The sequence below is a fragment of the Eumetopias jubatus genome, unplaced genomic scaffold, assembly GCF_037043125.1.
Source record: "Eumetopias jubatus isolate StellerSeaLion01/CBP00866 unplaced genomic scaffold, mEumJub1_p1.0 scaffold_7, whole genome shotgun sequence".
NCBI lineage: Eukaryota > Metazoa > Chordata > Mammalia > Carnivora > Otariidae > Eumetopias > Eumetopias jubatus.
The window spans coordinates 10,276,352-10,296,746 of record NW_028274813.1 but is presented as its reverse complement, the minus strand read 5'-3'; the positions used below and the strand labels follow the sequence as shown (position 1 = coordinate 10,296,746).

The following is a 20,395-nucleotide window of genomic DNA, read 5'->3' as shown; positions in this document are numbered from 1 at the left end:
TGACATGCTGTGGCAGGGCTTCGGGAGACCGCAGCAAATCTCCTCACCTGTCACCTTGGGAACGCAGATGCCCCGATGGTCCTCCTGTCACTGGGAGCTTAATGACAAGTTCCTCTGAGTGTCAGGGTTGTTCCCACTAAACGCTCATGCCCAGCTGCAGCCCCTAGAAACCTTTCTTGAGCTGGCCCCATGATGAGTCTCAGTGCCGGTCCCCACACTCTGTGGGCCCCACAGTCAGCTCCCCGGCTCCCCGGACAGCACCCGAGTCCCCACCCTGCGCTCGGGTGGCAGGGGCCTCGGAGACGCCGGTGGCAGAGGGTTGACGTGGAGGGGAGGAGCTGGTTAAAAGCACACTTTTTAGCGTCAGACAGGCCTGGGTTCTAACCCGCTTCGATCCCTCGCTAGCTGTGGACCCAGGACACAAATGGTTCATCTCTCTGAGCTTCCTCTTTAAAATGAGATTGTTGGAGACGTGAGTGAAGCCAGGCTAGCCATCAAAACTCATGGCCAGAAGGGACCTGAGAGATCAACTCTTTGGGGGAGGAGGGTGGTGGGTTTCGCAAACAAAAGCTTTTACAACCAGTAAGGGGCCAACGAGTGGGAGATGGGGCCGTGAACCCAGATAAGAAAGGGAAGGAGGTGACATACAAGATAGCAAGGTTATCTGGGGAGTTAATGAATACACCTCAAGCTTTCAGAGGAGGAGTTCCAACGACAAGACCAAGGCCAGGGTCCACTGAGCAAGAGGGCGGGGGGGCCAGGGAGTCGGCGGGGGGCACCACGCGCCATCCCTTGGAAATCTGTGGAGCAGGTTGCTCTGGGGGAAAGCTAAAAGGGCATGTGCTTTCTCCAGTAAGATAGTTAAGTGAGGGGCGTGGAAGCTACATGGCAAGGGCAAGGACTCTGGCTCTGGCTGGAGCTGAAAAGGAACCAGGTAAAAGAGAAGGATCCTGAGGTGTGTTGGAGAAGCACATTGGGAACGTGGAAAGGGCGCTTCAAGGGGACTTGTCCCTGCCACCTGCAGGTGGCAGAGACACAGGGGAAGACCACCAAGGCCACAGGATCTTTTCTAAGCCTGGGGTGGCTGGGAGAAGGGAAAAGCAACCCTCCAGCTGTCCCACCCACCAGCACGCATCATGATAGTGGGCCTCCTATGTGCTGGGAGTGTTTGAATGGCGTGATTCCATCCTCCCCACTGGCGGCACTGAGCGGAACAGCCTGCCTGCCAATCCTGACCAGGCAAATCAGAGCCCAAACTGTCTGTGCCTGGGTTTTCTCCTCTGTTATGTGGAGATTATAATCCTGGCACAGGGGCTCCGCCTCGCAGACCAGTGTCAGCTCGGGAGGAGGCTGATGGAAAGTGACTCACTCAGCAGAATGCACTGATTTCCCAGACAGGCTGGACGGGCTGGACGTGCACGGCAGGTGTCCCACACTGGCTCACGGGGCTTCCCCTACTTATGGGGCAGTCTCAGGGGGCTGGGACACCCAGTCCTGTGGACCCACAGCCACCCCCGCTGCAGGAAATCAGCCTGGGGAGCCTCCAGGGTGCAGGCGGCGAGTGCCTGATATCATCAGAGGGCCTTGCTGTTCTTCTTTGAAGTGGGCTAGTCCAGCGGATCCAGGAGGCACAAGGGCCATTGGAAGGATGGGCTGCTGGGGGCCCCCTGGTCATGCAAGACCCAGAGTTCATTTTGCCTTGATACTGTCCTCACAGAGCTGTCGGGAGGAGAAAGTGAATTACAACACCTCCAGAGCCTAGAATTGTGCCTGACACATGGTTGATCTCCGAGAAACGTCGGCCCCCTGATGTCACCCGACTTGTGACTGCCAAGGTCCCAGCCCTTGGAATCTTCACACTGGGCACTGGAATCTGTGTCCTCTGGGCTCCAAAGTCCATTTGTCTGGGCACAGAAAGGAAGTAACAGGCACCTGCCAGGTGCATCATGATAGTGGGCCTACTATGATGGGAAAGAACAGCGTCGGGCTGCCCTGAGGTGGTGAGTATCTGGCAGAATATCAGGACCCAAGGGAGCTTAGTGCTCCCATTTTACTGGTGAGAAAATCGAGGCTCACAGAGGGGTGGTGGCTTCCCTAGCGCCCCGGGCGCCTTCGTTCGTGGTAGAGCCTTGAAAAGACCCCAGGCTGTCGGACTCCCAACTCAGGTCTTCAGGAACAAAATGTGGAAGTATCTGTAATTCACCCCTCTGTTAATTTTCTGCCAGCGAATCAAGAGGCAGGGGAAACCAGGCCCCCAAACCGCTACTTTCAGAATCTGCAGTCTGATGTTTAATATTCGGTAAGGACCAGCACTGAAGAAAGACGCCATTGCACCATCAGCCATAGAGGAAACTTTGAACGAGTTTGGTCTCACTGTCTCCATTTTGCAGTGACAGGAGCTGAGGCCGGCTCAGATGCAAGTGTGGTCGGGAGCCCTGCTCACGCTGCCACACTATTTCGAAGGCTGCCTTGGGATTCTTGAATTCTGTGTGCTTTATCACACTGCCTTAGGCATTTCCATCATAATATATTTTTTCTTTTTTAAAAAAGACTTTATTTGGGTGCCTGGGGGGCTCAGTTGGTTAAGTCGTCTGCCTTCGGCTCAGGTCATGGTCCCGGGGTCCTGGGATGGAGCCCCGCCTTGGGCTCCCTGCTCCGCGGGAAGCCTGCTTCTCCCTCTCCCACTCCTCCTGCTTGTGTTCCCTCTCTCGCTGTGTCTCTCTCTGTCAAATAAATAAAATGCATACATACATACATACATACATACATACATGAAGACTTTAACAATTGCACAGAAAGTACAGAGAGGGGGCACCTGGGTGGCTCAGTCGTTAAGCGTCTGCCTTCAGCTCGGGTCATGATCCCAGGGTCCTGGGATCGAGCCCCGCATCGGGCTCCCTGCTCTGTGGGAGGCCTGCTTCTCCCTCTCCCACTCCTCCTGCTTGTGTTCCCTCTCTCGCTGTGTCTCTCTCTGTCAAAGAAATAAAATCTTAAAAAAAAAAAGAAAGCACAGAGAGTTCCCAGGTACCTTCCCCCCCTTGCACCCCAGTTCCCCTGATAGGAACATCTTGCACAGCTGTGGGACACTTGTGACAATCGAGGACTCAATGTCAATGCTATTAACCAAAGTCTGAACCTGCAGTTTAGATTTGGTTCGCTCTTGGTGCTGCAGTTTGCTGGTCTTTTTATCCTGATCGCAGGAGTGAGAAACACTTTTTCCAGGTCCACCCAAAAGCAGGGTTCAGTGGCATCTGTGACCAGGCGGGCTGCAGGAGACTCGCTGCCCTCCGGGCCTGGGTCCCGTGGGAAGTGGCCCCAAGTCTGGGCTCTGCAGAGCTGCCCGGCAGCCCACAGACCTTAACATGCCACTGGTGGTTCCACAGCTCAGCTCCCTGAGCAGCAGGTGGCCCAGAGCTCGGCCAGCTGGGCACAGCTGTGGGGCTCCCCACCCTGGACGTGCAGCCTGGGAACCAGCCCCGAGCTGGGGGCGGGGGGGCAACACTCTGGGGGGAGCAGTCTCACAGTGGGGCCTGTGTGCCCTGCAGGTGCTCGGCACCTCTCTCCCTGCCCTCCCTCTTCCAGCTGGCTCCGGTGACATCGCCAGACCTTTTGGCTAGAACCCTGGTGCTGAAAGATGCCAACTCACTGTCAGCTGTCTTGAGAGGGGCCCTAATCCATCACAGCACAGTCAGTCCAATTTACTTTCAGGATGTGCCCCATGATTTCTGGAAGCAGGAAGGCAGGTGGTAATGGGGCGGGGCTGACACACCTGGGCTGACTGTGGTGGTGGAGGGAAGGAGGATGGATGGGGGCTCTGGACAAGGACCCATGTCACAGCGAAGGAAACTGCAGTGGCCCTGACATGTATAAGTGAGTGAGCTCGTCTTAGTATCGAGGTCTCCCTGAAACGAGCCTGTTGTAATCTACTGGATGGACAACAACTGTAAGGAAACGATTGTTCTTATGGTGGGAATGTAAATTGGAATCACCTTTTTTGAGGCGAGGGCCATTTACAGACCGCTATCAACATTAAGAGGCACACACCCTTCGTTTCAACAAATCCAACTGCACGCGATGTGATGATGAAAAATCAGAGCTGCCAGAAGTAGTTTAGTGCCGTGGTGTGCCTTTCACGGAGAGCACAGTGAACGGAACAGCAGACATTGGCAATGTGCATAAATAAACAAAGCGATTTCTTCACTCTGCCACTGTCAGGAGTCTTGAACTATGTCCTGAGTCCCATGGCTCGGAAGTGACTGTCAGTGGGCACCGGGTCGTGGAAAGGCAGCTCTGACTTCTGAGAACAAACGTCCCTGGCAATCAGCCTTCAGCCCCACCCGGGGCCAGGCCCTTCCCTGCGGGACTGTCCCGCCATTAGCCGTTAGCCTGGCCCCCGTGACACAGCCCCGCCTCCCCCAGAGTTGCTGGTACATGCTCGCCAGTCCCCAGTCCCAGTGGCTGGGCTGCAGCCAGCCTTAGGCCAGACAGGTGGCTCTCGTGCGGACCGGAAGGTTGGACTCGCCTGTAAGATCTGAGAGGGATGGGACATCCCGCGCTCTTGGGGCAGCCCGGGCCTGAGTGCGGCACCCGATTTCTAGGCCCGTGCTGGGCAGGTCTTCTAACCTCCGTCTGTCAATGGGGGATGACGAATGGCAGCCTGGGTCCTTCAGGGACTGGTTTGCGGGTCACACTAGGCAGTGACTACATTTGAAAGAACAGGCAAAGCCGGGGCTTCTGGCTGCCCTGGCTGATTAGTGTCACACTCCTGTCCTCCTTATGACAAGGTTGTTTGGATGTTTTGCCCACCCATGAATGGACCCTGTGGGTTGTCAAGAGCCTGTGACCTCCGCACTGGGGATTTTCAGGTCATTCGAATTGGGTTTCTGTCACCACAGCTCAGACGAAAGTATCTGCAGACCATTCTTGGAAGTGGAATGATGGTTTCTTAGGTGAGCGCCCTTAGGTCTTCCAGCTTTTTGGTCTTTCCCTGGGCTCCAGGAGTCCCAGCTGGCCTTTGCATGTGCTCCCCAATATTGGGGGGGGGGTGTGCAGGGTTGTGCAGGTTGCTTGCTGAAGGCTGTGAGCTCTTCAGCCTCGAGTGAAAAAGGCTCCCGCAGATCGGCTACTTGCCCTCTGGGGCGGAGGGTGTTTTCCCGCACAGGTGTCCTCAGCATGTGGCTGTGCGCCCCAGCATCGCCCAGGCTTCAGGCAGGAATCTAGCTTGTGGGTGTCTGGTGGGGAGCGTGGGTGGTGTGCTGAGGTTTGCAGGAACAAGTGGGGCTCCTGAAGCCAGCTCTGCCACTTATTAGCTCCATGACCTCGAGCAAGACCAGTGGCCTTTCTGAGCCTCTGTTTCTTCACCTGGAGAATGGGCACATGAGAGCCGAGCCGCTCCACTCGCCGCTCCACAGTGCTGAGTGAGGAGTAAATGCTGGAATTGCCCCTCGAGGGGCTCCAGGCTTACAGAGGAGCTCATGAATGTCACAAATGTCACCCCTTACATCGGCACCCAGCTCTGCTCTCCTTCAAAAGCTGTTTTGAGTACCTGCTTTGAAGCATACACCAACTCAAAGTCATGGCTATAACCCTGATGAAGATGCTGACGCCCAGAGAGGTTTGGTGACTTCGCCAAAGTCACACAGCTGGGACGCTGCAGGGTCTGGACTTGCTCTCACTCTGGCATCGTCCCGGGTGTTTGACACCGGGTGTATCATTAATGGAATTTGTGGAGGTTGGATGTGTCCAGGCAGAGAAATCGGGATGATATCAGACTTATCTGGGAGACAGCTGAAGTTTTAACCGTTATATTGGATTACATGGAATTGCACACATGTGGCCTTTCTGACTTAAAAGGTGTAAATTTCATATGACTCACCGCAGTTGTGTGGATGTGCGGTCAGCCTCCGTGAGTGACTTAAGGGGGGCGTTACTAGGTTCTTATGGGATGGGGCAGTCTTTCCCACAGACAAGCACATTCCTTTTTTTTTTTTTTTTAAGATTTTATTTATTTATTTGACAGAGAGAGACACAGCGAGAGAGAGAACACAAGCAGGGGGAGTGGGAGAGGGAGAAGCAGGCTTCCCCCTGAGCAGGGAGCCCGATGCGGGGCTTGATCCCAGGACCCTGGGATCATGACCTGAGTCGAAGGCAGACGCTTAACGACTGAGCCACCCAGGTGCCCCAGACAAGCACATTCCTGTGAGTCCCGGGAGCTGGCTCCCTCGGGCTGGGGGTCCGGCAGGACTTCCCGAGTGCCATAACCCTTCCGTGGGACTCTGGAGGATGAGAAAGAACCACATGGCCCTTAGTGAAAGGGCTGCTCCTGGGATGGCCACTAGCTGTGGTAGGAGTTGTGGTTTCCCTCTGAAGACCACAGGGTGGGCCGTGGGGCAGGAACAAGGCCAGATGAAAAGTGTCCCCTGTCAGAGCTTAGCCAAGGGAGGGCAGGGAGGGCAAGTGAGGTTGATGGCCTGGCTCCTGTCCCATGCCCAAGGACTCATTGGAATGAGTTTCCAGAGCCACAACCTGGCCCCATGATTGGGTAGAAGAGGACACAGGGTAAGTGTCTTGGGGGCTCTGGCAAACCGGGACGAGTCTGAGCAGGTGACACAGCCCAAGACGCAGAGACCCACCTGGAGAGAAGAGGATGCGGAAGACCCGCTTGCTGCTGCGGGTAATGTGTTTGAGGGTCCTGGGGCAGAGATGGAAGACAAGGACAAAATATGTGTTCCTAGCCTAGCCCCACTGAAAGAGTTTCCAGGAAAAATCAACCATAGCTTTTTGCAGGAAAGACCTTTGAGCGGTAGGAGCCCAAGCCTAGCTCAGGTGACAAGGTGGGAGGAGAAGGGGACCGAGGCGTCTCTCTTTGTGGTTGGAGGTGTGGCAGCTCCAAGCCCCCGTGTGAGCTGAAAGCCCTGGGAGCCATGGGGGGGGGGTGGGGGCGAAGCCTCGGGTTTGGTGCTGGCAGCCCTGCAGGGGGTGCTCTCATGGGGGGCTCCGCGAGCAGCACCAGGGCTGGGGGGCTTAGCCAGCGATGCTTGGTGGAGGTGGGGTCTGCAGGCTGGTATCTGAGCCCTTGCGATCCCCCTGGGCGATTCCCAGATAAGACTGAGAGCCTAGACTTTTCCATAGTGACTGGGGAAGAGCCGCTAAACGGTGTGTTGCAGGCAGTGGTTCTGGGCGTAGCACAGCTCCTGGACAGTGTAAGTGCCACTACAGGGTAGGACAGTGCCTACAGGGGAGATGCTGTGACTGTTCCACCCACTTCCTGGGGACGGAGAGGGAGACCTGAGAGATGGGGGGCTGAAGGATTCACACGTCACACTCGAGCCTGGGCCGGGTCACTCTTTAATGTCATCTCGGGAGGGAGCCAAACCCAAAAGGCAGTTACTTTTGGGTGGGGTTCACCACCTTTCCCACGAAGAGGGGGCTCTTGGTGTTTTTATCATAGATGATGATAAGGAACGGGCTGTTGAAGTCGACACCTGGGGGCATCGACATGGGGATGGCTTCCACAAACGTGGCCCCAGCAGCTTCTGTCCCTTTCTCGTCAATGGTCAGCACAGCCTTATGCAGCCCCTGCAGGGAGAGAGCACAGGGGCCGGTGCTGAGCGGGGCCGTCCCCTCCCCCAGCCTGGTAGCAAGGCCAGAGGAGGGGTGCAGGGGCCCAGGGAGGGGCTCATTCAGGTCTTCCTCCACGCAGCCTGTCTTTCCCCATCCCCGACCTCCCTCCCTACAGGCAACACACAGGCCTTCACCACCTTCTCCAGCCCTTGCCTGACTCCACCGGTGGACCCTACTTCTCCATCCTCACCAACCTGCTCAGTCTCCCTGGGAAGCCGCCCACAACCCCAGCAGGGAGACTTCCCTGTGATTCGTCTTCCTTGGCTCCTGCCTTGTTTTCAGTATCAGATGTCAAGTGCCCTGGGGCCCCGGACGTTGACAGGGACCTTCCCTGTGCCTGGTCCACACCAGGCACTCAGTTCCCAGCCAGCCATGGGGCTGCAGTGGTGTCTTTGGTCACCTGCCACTCTCCTGAATAAATGTCATCTTTAGGCAAAATCACTTGTTAACTCCGACTCTGTGATTGGCCAGTAGCTCCTGGGTCCCAGACGCAGGGGACAAAAGTTCTTTGAAATCCCTGAGCCCAAGCCTGTCTTGGTAAACATGGGTCCGTTGAGGCCCAAAGAAGGGAAGGCCCTGGCCAGAGATGACCCAGAGGGTCAGTGCCACCAGCGCAGAAGTCCCTAATGTGGCAGAAGCCCGTGAGGCCCCTCCTCCACTGTCACCTGCCCACATTCCAGTCCCAGTGGCTCCGGTGGCACTCCTCAGGGACCTCGGTCCGCAGGTGCGTCTGTGTCCCTTTGTCCTCCCCCAGACCACCTCTGCGCTGTGGTCCCGTACACGCTGTGGCACCTTCTGACCCACGGACGCCAGGGACAACTCACCTTGGACAGCTTCAGGGGCCCTTGCTCCGTGATCCCCGAGAGCTCAGCCTCGTTGCTGAAGACTTTGGTGATGCCCATTTTGCTCAGGACGGTTTTCAGATCATAGGTTCCCGAAATGGACAGTTTGGGCAAACGTAAACTGGCAGACCTGTCATGACAGGAAACAAGGGGGTTACACACATGGAGTGTCTCGTTTCTGGCTGTTTCTCCCTCCCACAGGGGGACGGGCGGTGTGCATGGGTTTATTCTATTTCTCGTTCCTCCAGCCCCTGGGGCCAGAGAATGTAGAGTCACAGGGATGAGCTAGTCCTGCAAAGTCTCAGGGGCTGCCTTCTGCCTCCTCTGAGCAGCCCTCGGGGCACTCCACTGGGGAGCCCTCAGCACACTGCTCTGCAGGGTTAGGTTCCCCCCAGATGGGGACTTCTCCAGGGCCTGAATCAAGGGTCTGCCGGAGTGAGCTGATGGGCACAGAGGCTCCCTGTGAGCGACTCTGGGTTCTGCCCCACCTTGTCTCCTTCCTTAGCCTCTGGTGCAGGGAACACAGGGGTGAGGTCGTCACCTCTGGTGGGGTGGGGGAGGCGGGGCCGGGAAAGAGGTCTTAAAACTGCTATTTTAATTTTAACCTTATGCTCTTTTCTATTCTCATATGTATGTGTGTATGTATATGTGCATTATACCGTCTTCTGCATTTTAATTTTATTTCTTAATTCTAATTTTAATGTATTGGATTATTTTTCTATATTCTTATTGCATACATTTATAAAGGGATGTGTATTTTGGAGTGGACCCGATAAACTAGTTCCTGAGGCCTTGGGCATCGTATGACTACTGAGTGATGCACGAATCTGCGCTGCATGCTCACATATCACTTCACTTGGGGACCTCACCAAACCACACTGGTCTAGTGACCGAGGAACCCAAACCAACCTGGGCCTGTGCTTTTCTGGTCCCCAGGCGAGCTCTCCCCTTCTAGCCCTGACTGTCCACTGCTCCCCTTTCCAGAAGCCCACGTCTCCTTTCTCGGTTCTCCAGGGCTCATGCTGGCATTGCTCACCCTGCTCCGGGTGCTGGCACAGGGAAGGGGCAGTGTCCGGGGCGGGGGGAGTCCCCAAGGACACAGGGCTTTGGCCTCCTCCCCGTGGGCGCCGTCCCTCTCCCGGAGCCTGGCCGGTGTGGTGGGAGTGACGTGAGCCTGTGTCCGGGACACCGGGTCATGTGCATTTGTGCGGTCCATGGGATGTGGGTCCACCCTCCCTCCCGGTGGCTGGGTCCCGACGAGGCAGCGCCTGGGCTGTTCTCCGGTTTGGGAATCACCTGGTGTGTCTGTTTTCCAGGAACTTGGCCAGGACTTCCTTGGTCAGCATGTCCTCCAGCTGCTGCATCTTGCCCTGGTCAGGGAGGATGAAGATGGCGGTGGCGTTTCCCACGTAGTCCATGAGCAGCACCCAGCTGGACAGCTTGTCGCAGTGATAGATGTCGAACATGCCCAGGCGGCTCATCATGGGCACCTTGACCGTCGTGTGCTCATCCACGTGGAAGTCCTCCACTGTGGTATGTTCCTCCTCGAAGGGCTTCTCCCATTTGCCTGGAGAGAAGGCAAGGTGGGCCTCAGCCAGAGGCGGGAGAAGATTGGGACAATATGGGGGGCGCTAAGAAAGCCCTGCACCTCCTCGCTGAGAGCCTACTCTTTGAACCTGTTTCACCAGCTGGAAAATGGGGCTGCGGTGAAATCTACTGAAAGGACTTCCGTGAGAACAATGCAAGACCTGAGTAGGATCCAGAATGTCTATCTTAATGGAGGCTAAGGGATGCCAAGCTGGATGTACAGAGCGAGGATTTTTACTTGTATTTCATGCTTACTTATTTGAGGGTGGCTTGGGAGATTCTAAATGAAAATGATTGACATCAGTCCTACTCAGCACCTCCTTGTCTGAGTCTCCCTGCCCCTTGTTAGCGGGCGGTTCTTGTCATTCAGGAAATCACTCTCCCCCCGACTCCAAAGTTTTCCCTGGATCACCGTGCGGAATGCAGATGCCTGGGCAGCTCCTCCCCAGCCCCCACCCCCACGCCAAGACAGCGGCCCCATCTGGGCAAGTCAGAGTGGAGGGGTGCCCCGGGGGCCCCTGCACCCAACTCTCCCATTGGACAGAGATGGAGACTGAGGCTGGAGAGGGGCCAGACCCACCAGAAGCCCCAAAGCAGAGCTGGGACCTAAGATGTGCTGACTCTGGCCCGGGGCTCTCCATTGCACTGTTGTCTCCAGAATGAGGAGCCGGCAAAGTGAAGGAGGCCATGCTGGCCTCGTCTTTCCTCCCCCACCAGGCCATCTCCATGGGCTGTTCCACTACCTTAGAGTGCCCTCCGCGGCCCACAGGCCCCCCACATTGCCATCCCTCAGGGAGGAGGCCAGGCTGAGATTCAAGCTCATTTGAGCACCTGTTACATGAGCCTGTGGTCCTGTGTTCTTTGTAACTTGTTCAGTCCTCACAGAGACCTGACAACAAGGGTATTAGTATGTCCCTGTTACAGAGGGGAAACCTCAAAGTGGAACGATGATTGCCCACAATCAAACAGCTAATAATCGGTGGGGGAAGGATTCCAACCCTGGTGCTTCTGACTCCAAAGCCGTCCCTCCTCCCACTGCACTGGAGTTATCAGAAGTTGTGTTCCAAGAAACCCCAGTCCCTTCATATACTCTGCTAAAACTGCCCATTTTACCTCCCTCCCTGGTAGGGATCGACAAGGCACACTAGGACATTAAAGGCTCTGAAAAGTCCTGCAGAGAAGATGACTGTCCCACTCATCAGCGCCTGACTTTAGTTGATCGAGGAAAGTATGACAGTGGTTGTGTGTGGGAAACCAAATAACACATGTGGAGACTCACTGCCCACTCATTCTGCACTGCTATGGAAAGTTTAACAACTGTGTGTTTGAGAATATTTTTGAATGTGTTCGTGGGAAACAGCTCAGGCTGGTGTTGCAACCTTACCTTTAAAGAAAATGTAATTCACCAGAGCAAAAACTGTGTCTTTGTCAAGATCTTGGACCAAATCCACAATTTTCCCTTGGGTTCCCTTCTCTACATAATCATTGATCTGTTTCTTGGCCGCTTCAGTGTCCCTGAAGTTGGTAGAGGAGGCTTCTGAGTGGTACAGGTTCTTGATATCCTCCAAAAACTTATCCAGCAGCTTCATACCCTCAGTAATGAAGAGACGATTGCCAGTGGTCAGCTGCAGCTGGTTGTCTGGGTGGTTAAGGGTGCGGAGGAGTTGCTGGAAGGCTTCGTGGACCTCACTCTCTGCTCTCTCAGTGAGGTTGAAACCGAGGCCCTCCATGATCTGGCCATGAGTGTCACCCTTGGCCCCCAGAGAGAGCATGGCGAAGGCTGTAGTGATGCCCACGGGGGAGAAGAAGATGTTGGTGGTGTTGGACTCACGAGCCACCTGGCGGTACATACTGAAGGCGAAGTCAGCCAGGTTTGGGGCAATTTTGTGGCAGGCTGGCTCCTGGTGGTGCTCATGATCGTGCTGGGATGCAACTGTGTCCTGGACAGCGTCTCCCTGGAGATACTCAGCCAGGGAGTGGGGGCCCAGGCAGCACAGACCTGCCAGCAGGAGGAGGCCCCAGGTGATGGAGGATGGCATTGTCCTGCAAGAGAGAGAGGAGGGGCACCACGCCCGAGTCAGGCCACACGGTGAGTCCCCCGGCCACTGACTGACCCCAGGTGGAGCGTCCAGAGTTTACTAAACCTCTACTATGTGCCGGCGCTGGGCCAAGCACTCTCCTACATCCTCATCACACAAGGACAGAACAGTAGCAAAGACTTTACAGGGCTCACCGCGTGCCGAGTCCCATTCTAGGCACTTGGCTGTCTCAGCTTATTGTCCTCTCGTGATGACCTGTGACCTAGGGCACAGGACCGTTGCCCATCCACAGAGGAAGAGACCGAAGGCCAGAGAGGTTGAAGCCACCTGCCCAAGGCCACAGAGCAGGAAAGTAGCAGGAGCAGAATCACAGACCCGGGCCGTCTGGATGGGAGTCCATGCTCTTGATGGCTGCCTACTTCCTGCAGTGGCCCTGTGTGCAGGTGTCACAGATCCTGTCTCACATAAGGGGGAACTGAGGCACAAGGAGCATAAGAGACTTGTGCACAACTGCCCAGGAATCGGGCCAGATCAGGCTCAGGTATGACTGGATGAGGAATGGGAACATTTCCACTAGCTCCTTTTATTTAATGGACAGGAAGCTGCTGCCCAGAGAGGGTAAGAGTCTGCCCAGTGACACACAGCCAGAATGCATGGAGCTGCAGAGCTGTCCCCACTCACCAGTCATGGTGAGCCTCAGCCCCCAGCAACTCTGCCTGAGCTGAAGGGCAGCCCCACATGCGTCTGTGGCCTCAGCCACACGAATGGGGTGCAGTCCCTGCAGTGAGCTTACCTGCCCATTGTCGTCACCACCTCTGTCCCGGCTCTGGGCCTGGCAGTGATGCGGGCTGTAGAGATACTGATTTCTCCAGCAAGTTAGGGGGTGTGTACTTGTGTGTGGGGTGGGGTGTAGGACTTCAAAAAACATCCCTTTTTCAGACAGCCCTGAGTTCTAATGTGGGCTCTGTCACGGCCAGCCATATGACCCAGGACAGGCCACTCGCTCTCCCTGGTTCTCATTCTACCTCATATAGAAAGTGGGGGTATTGGGAAAATTTTGTGAAATAAGTCCATGCATCAGACCTTACACTGACAGGTTCTAGAAGCTGCTAGGGGTTGCAAATCAGAAGCCTTCGGAGGGCAGGCAGGGGAGGGACATGTGTTCTGTGGCTCCCAGATGTGCCCCCGCCTCAGGGCCACCAGTCTGCACCCCCTGAGTACAACCTGGTGGGGAAACTGAGGTCCAAGCCGAGGAGAGTGTGTCTGCGGCCACATGGCTAGCTATTTCTCATGGGACTAACTCATCGTTTTAGTAAAACACAAAGACAAAGGAATCTTTGAATTTGGAATTTGAAAACCTGGGGGGAAGAAGCTGGAAATGAGGAAGTCTATCCTCACAGACTTTTTATAAAAGTTTCTTTCGAATCAAACAACAAAATGGGGAGCCTGGGTGGCTCAGTTGGTTAAGCAACTGCTTTCGGCCCAGGTCATGATCCTGGAGTCCCGGGATCGAGTCCCACATCAGGCTCCCTGCTCGGCGGGGAGTCTGCGTCTCCCTCTGACCCTCTTCCCTCTCGTGCTCTCTATCTCTCATTCTCTCTCTCTCAAATAAATAAATAAAATCTTAAAAAAAAAAAAAAACAACAAAATGAAGCACAGCCCTGGTTTCTCTTCGCCACCCTTTTTCTGGCCTTGGTGCCTCTAAGTAATCCAAACCTGACGGACTGCATGCTACGTGATACGTGTTTATATTTTTCCTAAAGTAATCAGCCAGTGTTGGCACTGGCTCTGCAGACGTCCATCTCCCTCGGCTCTTCCTCGCTTCCCCACCGGGGTTTGGCGCGGGTCTTCATGGTTTGCAGAGACCCCTCGTCTTTGCAGGGCTCAGAGATCATGAGGGACTTGGGTCTCTGCAGGGTGGGGACACTAAATATCGAAGGGGCCTCAAAGGCTGTGGCGTCCAGCCCTGATGGGACCACTAGCATCCCCTCGGCCTTGGGCACGCAAGTCCCCAGCTGCTGAAGTTGAGGTGGGGGAAGACCTAAACGAGTTTCCCCTGGACTAACGTTGGATTCTCAGAAGGTATTTGGGTTTGGTGGAGCAAAATGGACTGAGACTTCCTGTTGGGGGTGGGTGGGTAGGGGGTGGGTGGGGTGCCCTCTCCCTCCAAGGGCTGCTGGCCTGGGCTGAGCTGGGGAGGGGCCACAGCGGTGGTGAACACATCCATCTCAGTGGGTGTCACATCACCTTTCCTGGCTCCTTTTTATAGTAAAAGGTCTGAGATCCAGAGAGGGTCAGGGCCTTGTCAAGGCCACATAGCAAACCAGTGACAAAGCTGGAAAGAGTCTTGGTTTTCCCGCCACTTGAACTGCAGACTGAGACAACTGGGTCCTCTGGTCTTGGGCTCTGTGAATGCCAGAACGGGGCCCCGAGGGACCCTCGCATTGGGCTTGGGCCTCCTGTCGGCTTCCTTTTGTCTCTCAAGTATTCTTTCCAACTTCAGGGACCCCAGACTTCTGCTTTCTCCATGCCCTTCTATCAAAGGCCGTACCCTGCATCCCCCAAAGACTAATGCTGGGGAAGGCAACAGGAGTAGATAAAGTAGATAGTGAAGCACCCAGAGGTGTATAGACAGATCAAGCTTTAAACCAAAAGAATGAAGACGTCAGAGTGACGTTCCTGGCGTCCAGGGCTGGTGTGAGCTGTGTGCCAGGTGGGGGCGCAGGAAGGGAGCCCTCCCTTTACCTTTACCTCTATTTCCACCCATGAGCATAAAATGAATGATCGGGGTGACCCAGGGAGGTCCAGGAAAGCCACTGGGGCATCAACGACCTGCTAAACCCTGACACTGGAAAAGCCCACGTGTGACCCAGCCTTGCTGAGTTTGGGCAAGTAGCCCCGGGGAGGTGCACTCTTTTGAGCCATGGCTTCCTGTCTGTGGAGAAAAGAATCCCTCACCAGGCAGATGTGAGGGACGAACAAGGCAGTGGGTGGGCGGGCGAGCACCTGCCAGGTGTGGAAGCTCTCCCCGTACCTGCGCACAGGTAAGGTGCACATGTAAAAAACTGGCAGATTTCTTCCTGGCCAGTTGCCACATTGCCCAGGACCAGAGATGTGGCCCCTTCTGGGCCGGGAACTGCCTCTGAGTTCAGAAAATTTTAAATTCAATTCTCTGAGTATTTATGTATTGCCTCCTAGCTGCCAAAGCCCGTGTCGAATGAACACCAGCACCAGCATCAGCATCCTGGTGGTCACACCCAGTAAACAGCAGGTGTTTTACGCGCACTGTCTCATCTAATGTCCCCCCAATGCTTACCCTGTGGAGTGGGAATGATTATTAGCCCCATTTTATAGATGGAGAAATTGAGGCCTCCAGAGGTTGAGCAACTTACTGAAAACCACAGACCTGGTTGCTTATGAATCTGGGATTTAATGCCTGGCATTTTGATTCTGGGACTCGGCATTCAATCCTTCTCTGTTTACAAAGCTAAAGCCAGAGACCTTGCAACAGAAAAATGCTTGGATGTGATCGGGCTAAATGAAGAGGGCATCGCGTGTGCCTCTGGCCAGTGGCTCTGAGGCCATGATGCCTGAGTTCAATTCCATAGCAGCTGTGTGACCTTGGACAGATTAATTAACCTCTCTGAAACTCCGTTTCCTGGAGATGACAAGGGTGCACTTCCCACGGAGCTATTGTGCAAATTAAACATGTACAAAGTGCCAAGAAATGCTTGACACAAAGTCAGCTGTCAGGGAGGCTTAGCTGTTATCGATATAGTTATGGATCTTTTGGAGCACTGCATGGGAGTCTGGTGGCCTTGGCCTTGGTCATCTTTGTAGCCCCCGTCTCCAAGAACTGATGACAGAAAAATTTTATCCTTCCCACTCTCCAGAGATCAAGGCTGGGGGGCCAGGGCGGGGTGAGAGCAAAGAGGGCAAAGGTTGTCTACAGTTTGTCCAAGAGGACAGAGAGGTTGAGCAGGGGCCCAGGGTCACCCCACATCAAACAGGCCTCGAGGCTAGCCCACCTGGGTTTCTCCCATTCCCCAGCTGGGTCCTAAGACCCAAGAGAATTATGTTGGTGGGAGGTAGAGGTTTGGGAGGGTGAGTTCTGGATCTAGGTGGCCCCAGTGGGAATCCTGGATAGTGTGTAATTTGGGGCAAGTCATGAGCTTCCCTGTTCCTGATTTCCTTATCTGTAAAATGGGAATCATCTCAGTGACCACCTCGGAAGATTGCTCTAAGGCTCAAATGGCTGGCCGCATGCAAGGAGCTCAGCAGCCGGCTGGCTAGAGCGAGGGCTCAGGAGCACAGCGGAAAGCCCGAGCCGGGGCCCCCTCCATGGTTTCCCATCTTCCACCGTGCACGAGGGCACACAGAGACCCACTGAGCACGGGGGGTCCAGCATGGTTCTGTTCTGGGCGTTTCTGCAGAGGACGGAGACCCCATGAGTGGCTGGAACTCTGTGCTCTGGTCCCGTCTGGCTTCCCCACAAGGTCTCTATGGGAGCCTGGGCTCTCCACGGTCCCTCTCTGGGCCTTACCTTTCTCACCCACAGAAGGGGAAGCCCGGGGAAGGTGGTGAGGCCGGCAGGGGACAAACAGGAGGGACATAGGAGTTGTGCCCACAGAGGTGTGCTCCTTCCTGGGGTCGCCACTTCCCCGCGGCTCCTCGAGGGCCAGTGTATCCACCAGTAGATACTGGTGGACACACTGGAGGCCCCGGGGCAGGCTTGGGAGAGGAGAGGGACCTCTGGGGCTGCTGTTGCCATGATGACAGGGGCTCCAGCCCCAGCCTGTTCCATCCTCCCTGCATCCCCGGGGCCTGCTTGGCAGCACGGGGGCCTCCAGAGGCTCTCCCCAGTGGAAGGCATACTTACAGTTACTGTCCCAGGCCGGGGCTGGTGACCAAGGCTGAGGAGACAGAGCCTTGTCTCTGGTTCCTATTTAAGCCGTGGACCCACAGGGATGACGGGGGAGGTTGCTGGTGAATATTAACTAAGGTCACTCCAGTTATCAGAGGAGCAAACGGGGTCTAAGTCCAGAGGCCACCGCTGAGCTGTCCACCCGCGCCACCCGTGTGTGCCCTGCCCAGGCAGCCCACGGCCCTCTGTCCCGTCTACCAAAGGCAGTCATTGTACCCAGCTCATAAACCGTGGCGTCCTGCATCCATGGAGAGGTGGCATGACTCAGGCACTCTTGGGGACAGCATTCCTTTGGGGGCCTGCCCTCCCACTGGGGAATTCTCACTGGCTGCCCCAGCAAGAGCTACTATTTACCCAGGCCCCTTGAGATGTCTCCTGCTGGAGATGCGCTGGAGGAGGCGGGGAAGTGAAAAGCGCCTTTGGCAGAGGAGGCAGCAGAGGTCCAGGGTGGAGAGGCTGCTCATTCGTAGTCACCAAGCTAGCCCCAGATACGAGCTCTGTCGATTTTCCCGAGGAGGAACATGGGCCATAACCGATGCTGACACAGCCGCTTTGGGCTGGCACGGGCGGCCCAGGGCACAGACCAGCGGTCAGATGGTAAATACATAAAGCAGGGTTGTGCTCCCTCAGGCAAGCTGCTTCACCTCTCTGAACCAGGGGGTGGTTTTGTCTGCATCAGAGGGGTTTGGAAGTCCCGCCCCCTAGCACGGTTGTCAGGGTTGTGCACAATAACTTCTGTAAAGTGCCTGGCACACAGTGGGCTCTTAATCTGGGTCTGCTCAGCCCGGCTCTCCGGGCTTCTCTGGGCAGGACGAGGCTGAATTCTTGGCCAGCCTCAGCCTGTTACTGTTTCCACTGGGTGTGGCTCCCAGCAGAGGAATACGATCCACATATGCTTGAATTCTCCTGGGAATGAGGCCCTGTTCTGGAGCTACTGCAGGCCCCCAGGGCACTAGCAGTGGGAGAGGTGGTAGTACAGGGTTGAGGTTGATTGGGCCTTGCTTGACTGTGATCTCTTTAAAAACTGAAGGCAGACCACATCCCTCTCTGTGCGCTCTGATGGCTGCCTGGCACATGGCAGGCTCTCTATGCGTATTTGATGGAGCGGCAGAGGGCATTTTTGTCCCTTCTCTCATTCCCCCGGTCCCAAATGTGGGACTGTGCCAGGTGAACGGCCCGCAGCTTCCTTTGCTACACATAGGTTCAGACCTGAGAACCCAGCTCCCCTATTCAGTGACTGTGAGATCTCAGACAAGCTGTTTCACTTCCCCGTGCCTCAGTTTCCCCACCTGTAAAATGAGGATCACAACGGTACCCACCTCATTGGGCTGCTGTGAGGATTCAGTGCAGCGGTTCTGGGTTAGTTCAGAGCCCGGTGCTGGGTGTGCACAGCGAGCCCTTAATAATGGGGCCCCACCTGTGCCCGTGGGTCTCCCTGGTGTCACTGCGGCAGAGGGGAGGCTTCCGGGAATGCCCCCCAGGCTTCTCTCATTCAGTGCTCTCAGTGACTCTGGGAGGGGAGTTCATGCCACCTGCCAGACAGGAGCAGGAACGAGCTCAGAGAGGGGAGGATTCCCCACTCCCATCCTGATCCCAGTTCCACCATCGGGCTTCAGGCTCTTTCCCTCAGCTGGCTGGATGGGCTTCTCCCCACTGGGGCCCTCCATCCCCTCACAGCTCAGAGAGGTGAGTGTTGACTGAAGTGGGGCCTGACCTCCATACCTCCCGGGCATCTCTTCCTTGCCCCATGTCTCAGTTTCTCCATCTGTACAATGGCCTCCCTCCAAACCCAGCTGCCCCTCCCACCTCCCTGCAGTGGATGGGCAATGCCAAGTGCCCCACCTTCCACTCCGTTGCCAAGCTTGGCTCCCTCAGCCTGGTGGCCTCGGGGCTGGTGGGAAGGCACTGCCCTACACCCCCTCTACCTCCAATCCTTGAGCTGCGGTGCCTTCCACACCTCCTGTGGCAGCCTGCCTTTTCCTCCTCCTTCTCCTGCTCTGGCACTCTGTATGCACCTGGGCAGTGCACTGTCTCTGCCAGCCTGGGAGGAAGGAGGCTCTGGGTGTCAGAGGCAGCAGGTCCGGGAGGGGCGGGGAACTGGGACAGGAAGCCGCCTTGCACAAAGCTGTGGGTAGCCAGGCGGGTGCAGCCGGCCCTCCCTGGCCCAGGCAGTCCTGCTTGTCACCTGCTCTTCTAGCCGTGTCCAGCCCGTGTGACCCCAACGAGTCAACCTGTCCCTCTGAGCTTCTGTAAGAGGGAGGGTCGCACTGGGCTCAGGGCGTTTGCGGAGATAGCAGGTGTCACCCCCCTGGCCTAGGGACTGGCACCGGCATCTTGGCAGCTTTCCAGGGCCAGCCGTAGAGGGAAAGACCGAGCCACCCGAGAAATGCCCAGCTGGAGCCCCACGGAAGCTGGGAAGGGTCTGTGGGTATGGGAGAGGTGTGTGTCATGGATGTTGGCTGGGTACAAAATGGATGCAGGACGTCCCAGCAGGGACTGGGACATTTGGAGGGGAGCACGTGAGGGGCTCCGGGGCCCTGTGCCATCTGAGTCAAGGTTCCATGCTCAGCCCTTCCTTATCTCCCGATCCGCATGCTCCAGGGTCCCTACTCCCCTGGGGCTTCCTGCTGCGGAGAGCTCCTCTGGACACATATCTTAGGAAGAAGGGGTGGGATGATCCGGGAAACCGAGCAAGGACGGAATCCTGGCTGGCGGTGGTGGAGGGCACCCAGGGACCATTCTCAGTGACAGTGTTCCTTGAACCAGGAGCCATGGTAGAGAACGTCTTGTCCACTCAGTGGCTTCTGGAATTGTCGAAAGTAGCCTCTAGGCTGATTCCCTGGGAGTGAATGCATCCTAGGAAGATGCTGTGGGCTGGTTTAAGTAAGAAGCTTCTGGGGACACCCTACCCTTCCTGGGGCCCTGGGCCAAGTCAGGAGGGTGGAGGTACACTTCAGAGGCCCCACAGCCACAGAGCGTGGGGACCAGCCTGTATGTGCTGCCCCATTCAACACACAGGTGCACCAGGCTCTCAGCGCGCACTCCCACTCGGGTCCTGCTGTGCTCACTCTGGGGTCCCTCCCCCACAGGCACTGGCTCTCTTCTTCATTGTAGGGCCGTGGTTAAGGCATGGGCTCAGGAGCCAAACATCTGGTTCAAGCCTGAACTCCACCCCTGTCCTTTGTGAGAGCTTCACCACGTCCCTCCCCGTGCCTCAGTTCCCTCATCCGTAATACGCAAGATAAGATATATCACTTGTACCAGGACTGGGAAGGGTGAACGAGATGATTTCATGTAAGACTCGAGGCAGCCTCGGCCCAGGTGGGCCCTAAGTCGATGCCAATTACCATGAGATATTTGGGGATGTGTCTTGGGCCCGG

At 56.1% G+C, this 20,395-nt stretch overlaps 1 protein-coding gene across 4 annotated transcripts; it reads right to left on the bottom strand.

Moving 5' to 3' along the window:
- Positions 1 to 7,329: 7,329 nt before the first annotated feature.
- Positions 7,330 to 19,076, bottom strand: LOC114205398 (alpha-1-antitrypsin). 4 transcript variants are annotated; one of them, XM_028098884.2, is made up of 7 exons: positions 18,941 to 19,076; positions 18,335 to 18,547; positions 16,971 to 17,074; positions 11,437 to 12,095; positions 9,762 to 10,032; positions 8,448 to 8,595; positions 7,330 to 7,578 (listed from the first exon to the last, which is right to left on the bottom strand). In XM_028098884.2, exons 4-7 carry the CDS (start codon positions 12,089 to 12,091, stop codon positions 7,387 to 7,389), a joined length of 1,266 nt encoding a protein of 421 aa, XP_027954685.1. In that variant the 5' UTR covers positions 12,092 to 12,095; positions 16,971 to 17,074; positions 18,335 to 18,547; positions 18,941 to 19,076; the 3' UTR covers positions 7,330 to 7,386. The 4 variants fall into 4 exon arrangements, with proteins under 4 accessions (XP_027954685.1, XP_027954676.1, XP_027954694.1 ...); XM_028098875.2 differs by lacking the exon at positions 16,971 to 17,074 and having other exon boundaries at positions 18,941 to 19,075; XM_028098893.2 differs by lacking the exons at positions 16,971 to 17,074; positions 18,335 to 18,547 and having other exon boundaries at positions 18,858 to 19,076.
- Positions 19,077 to 20,395: the final 1,319 nt, after the last annotated feature.

What these genes read in the sequence shown, in the direction of transcription:
- LOC114205398 (XM_028098875.2), bottom strand. An exon ending in GAATTACATTTTCTTTAAAG is followed by an intron (nt 10,033 to 11,436) that starts GTAAGGTTGCAA and finishes CCTTCTCTCCAG; the next exon opens with GCAAATGGGAGAAGCCCTTC. An exon ending in GGCCCCTGAAGCTGTCCAAG is followed by an intron (nt 7,579 to 8,447) that starts GTGAGTTGTCCC and finishes CTCTCCCTGCAG; the next exon opens with GGGCTGCATAAGGCTGTGCT.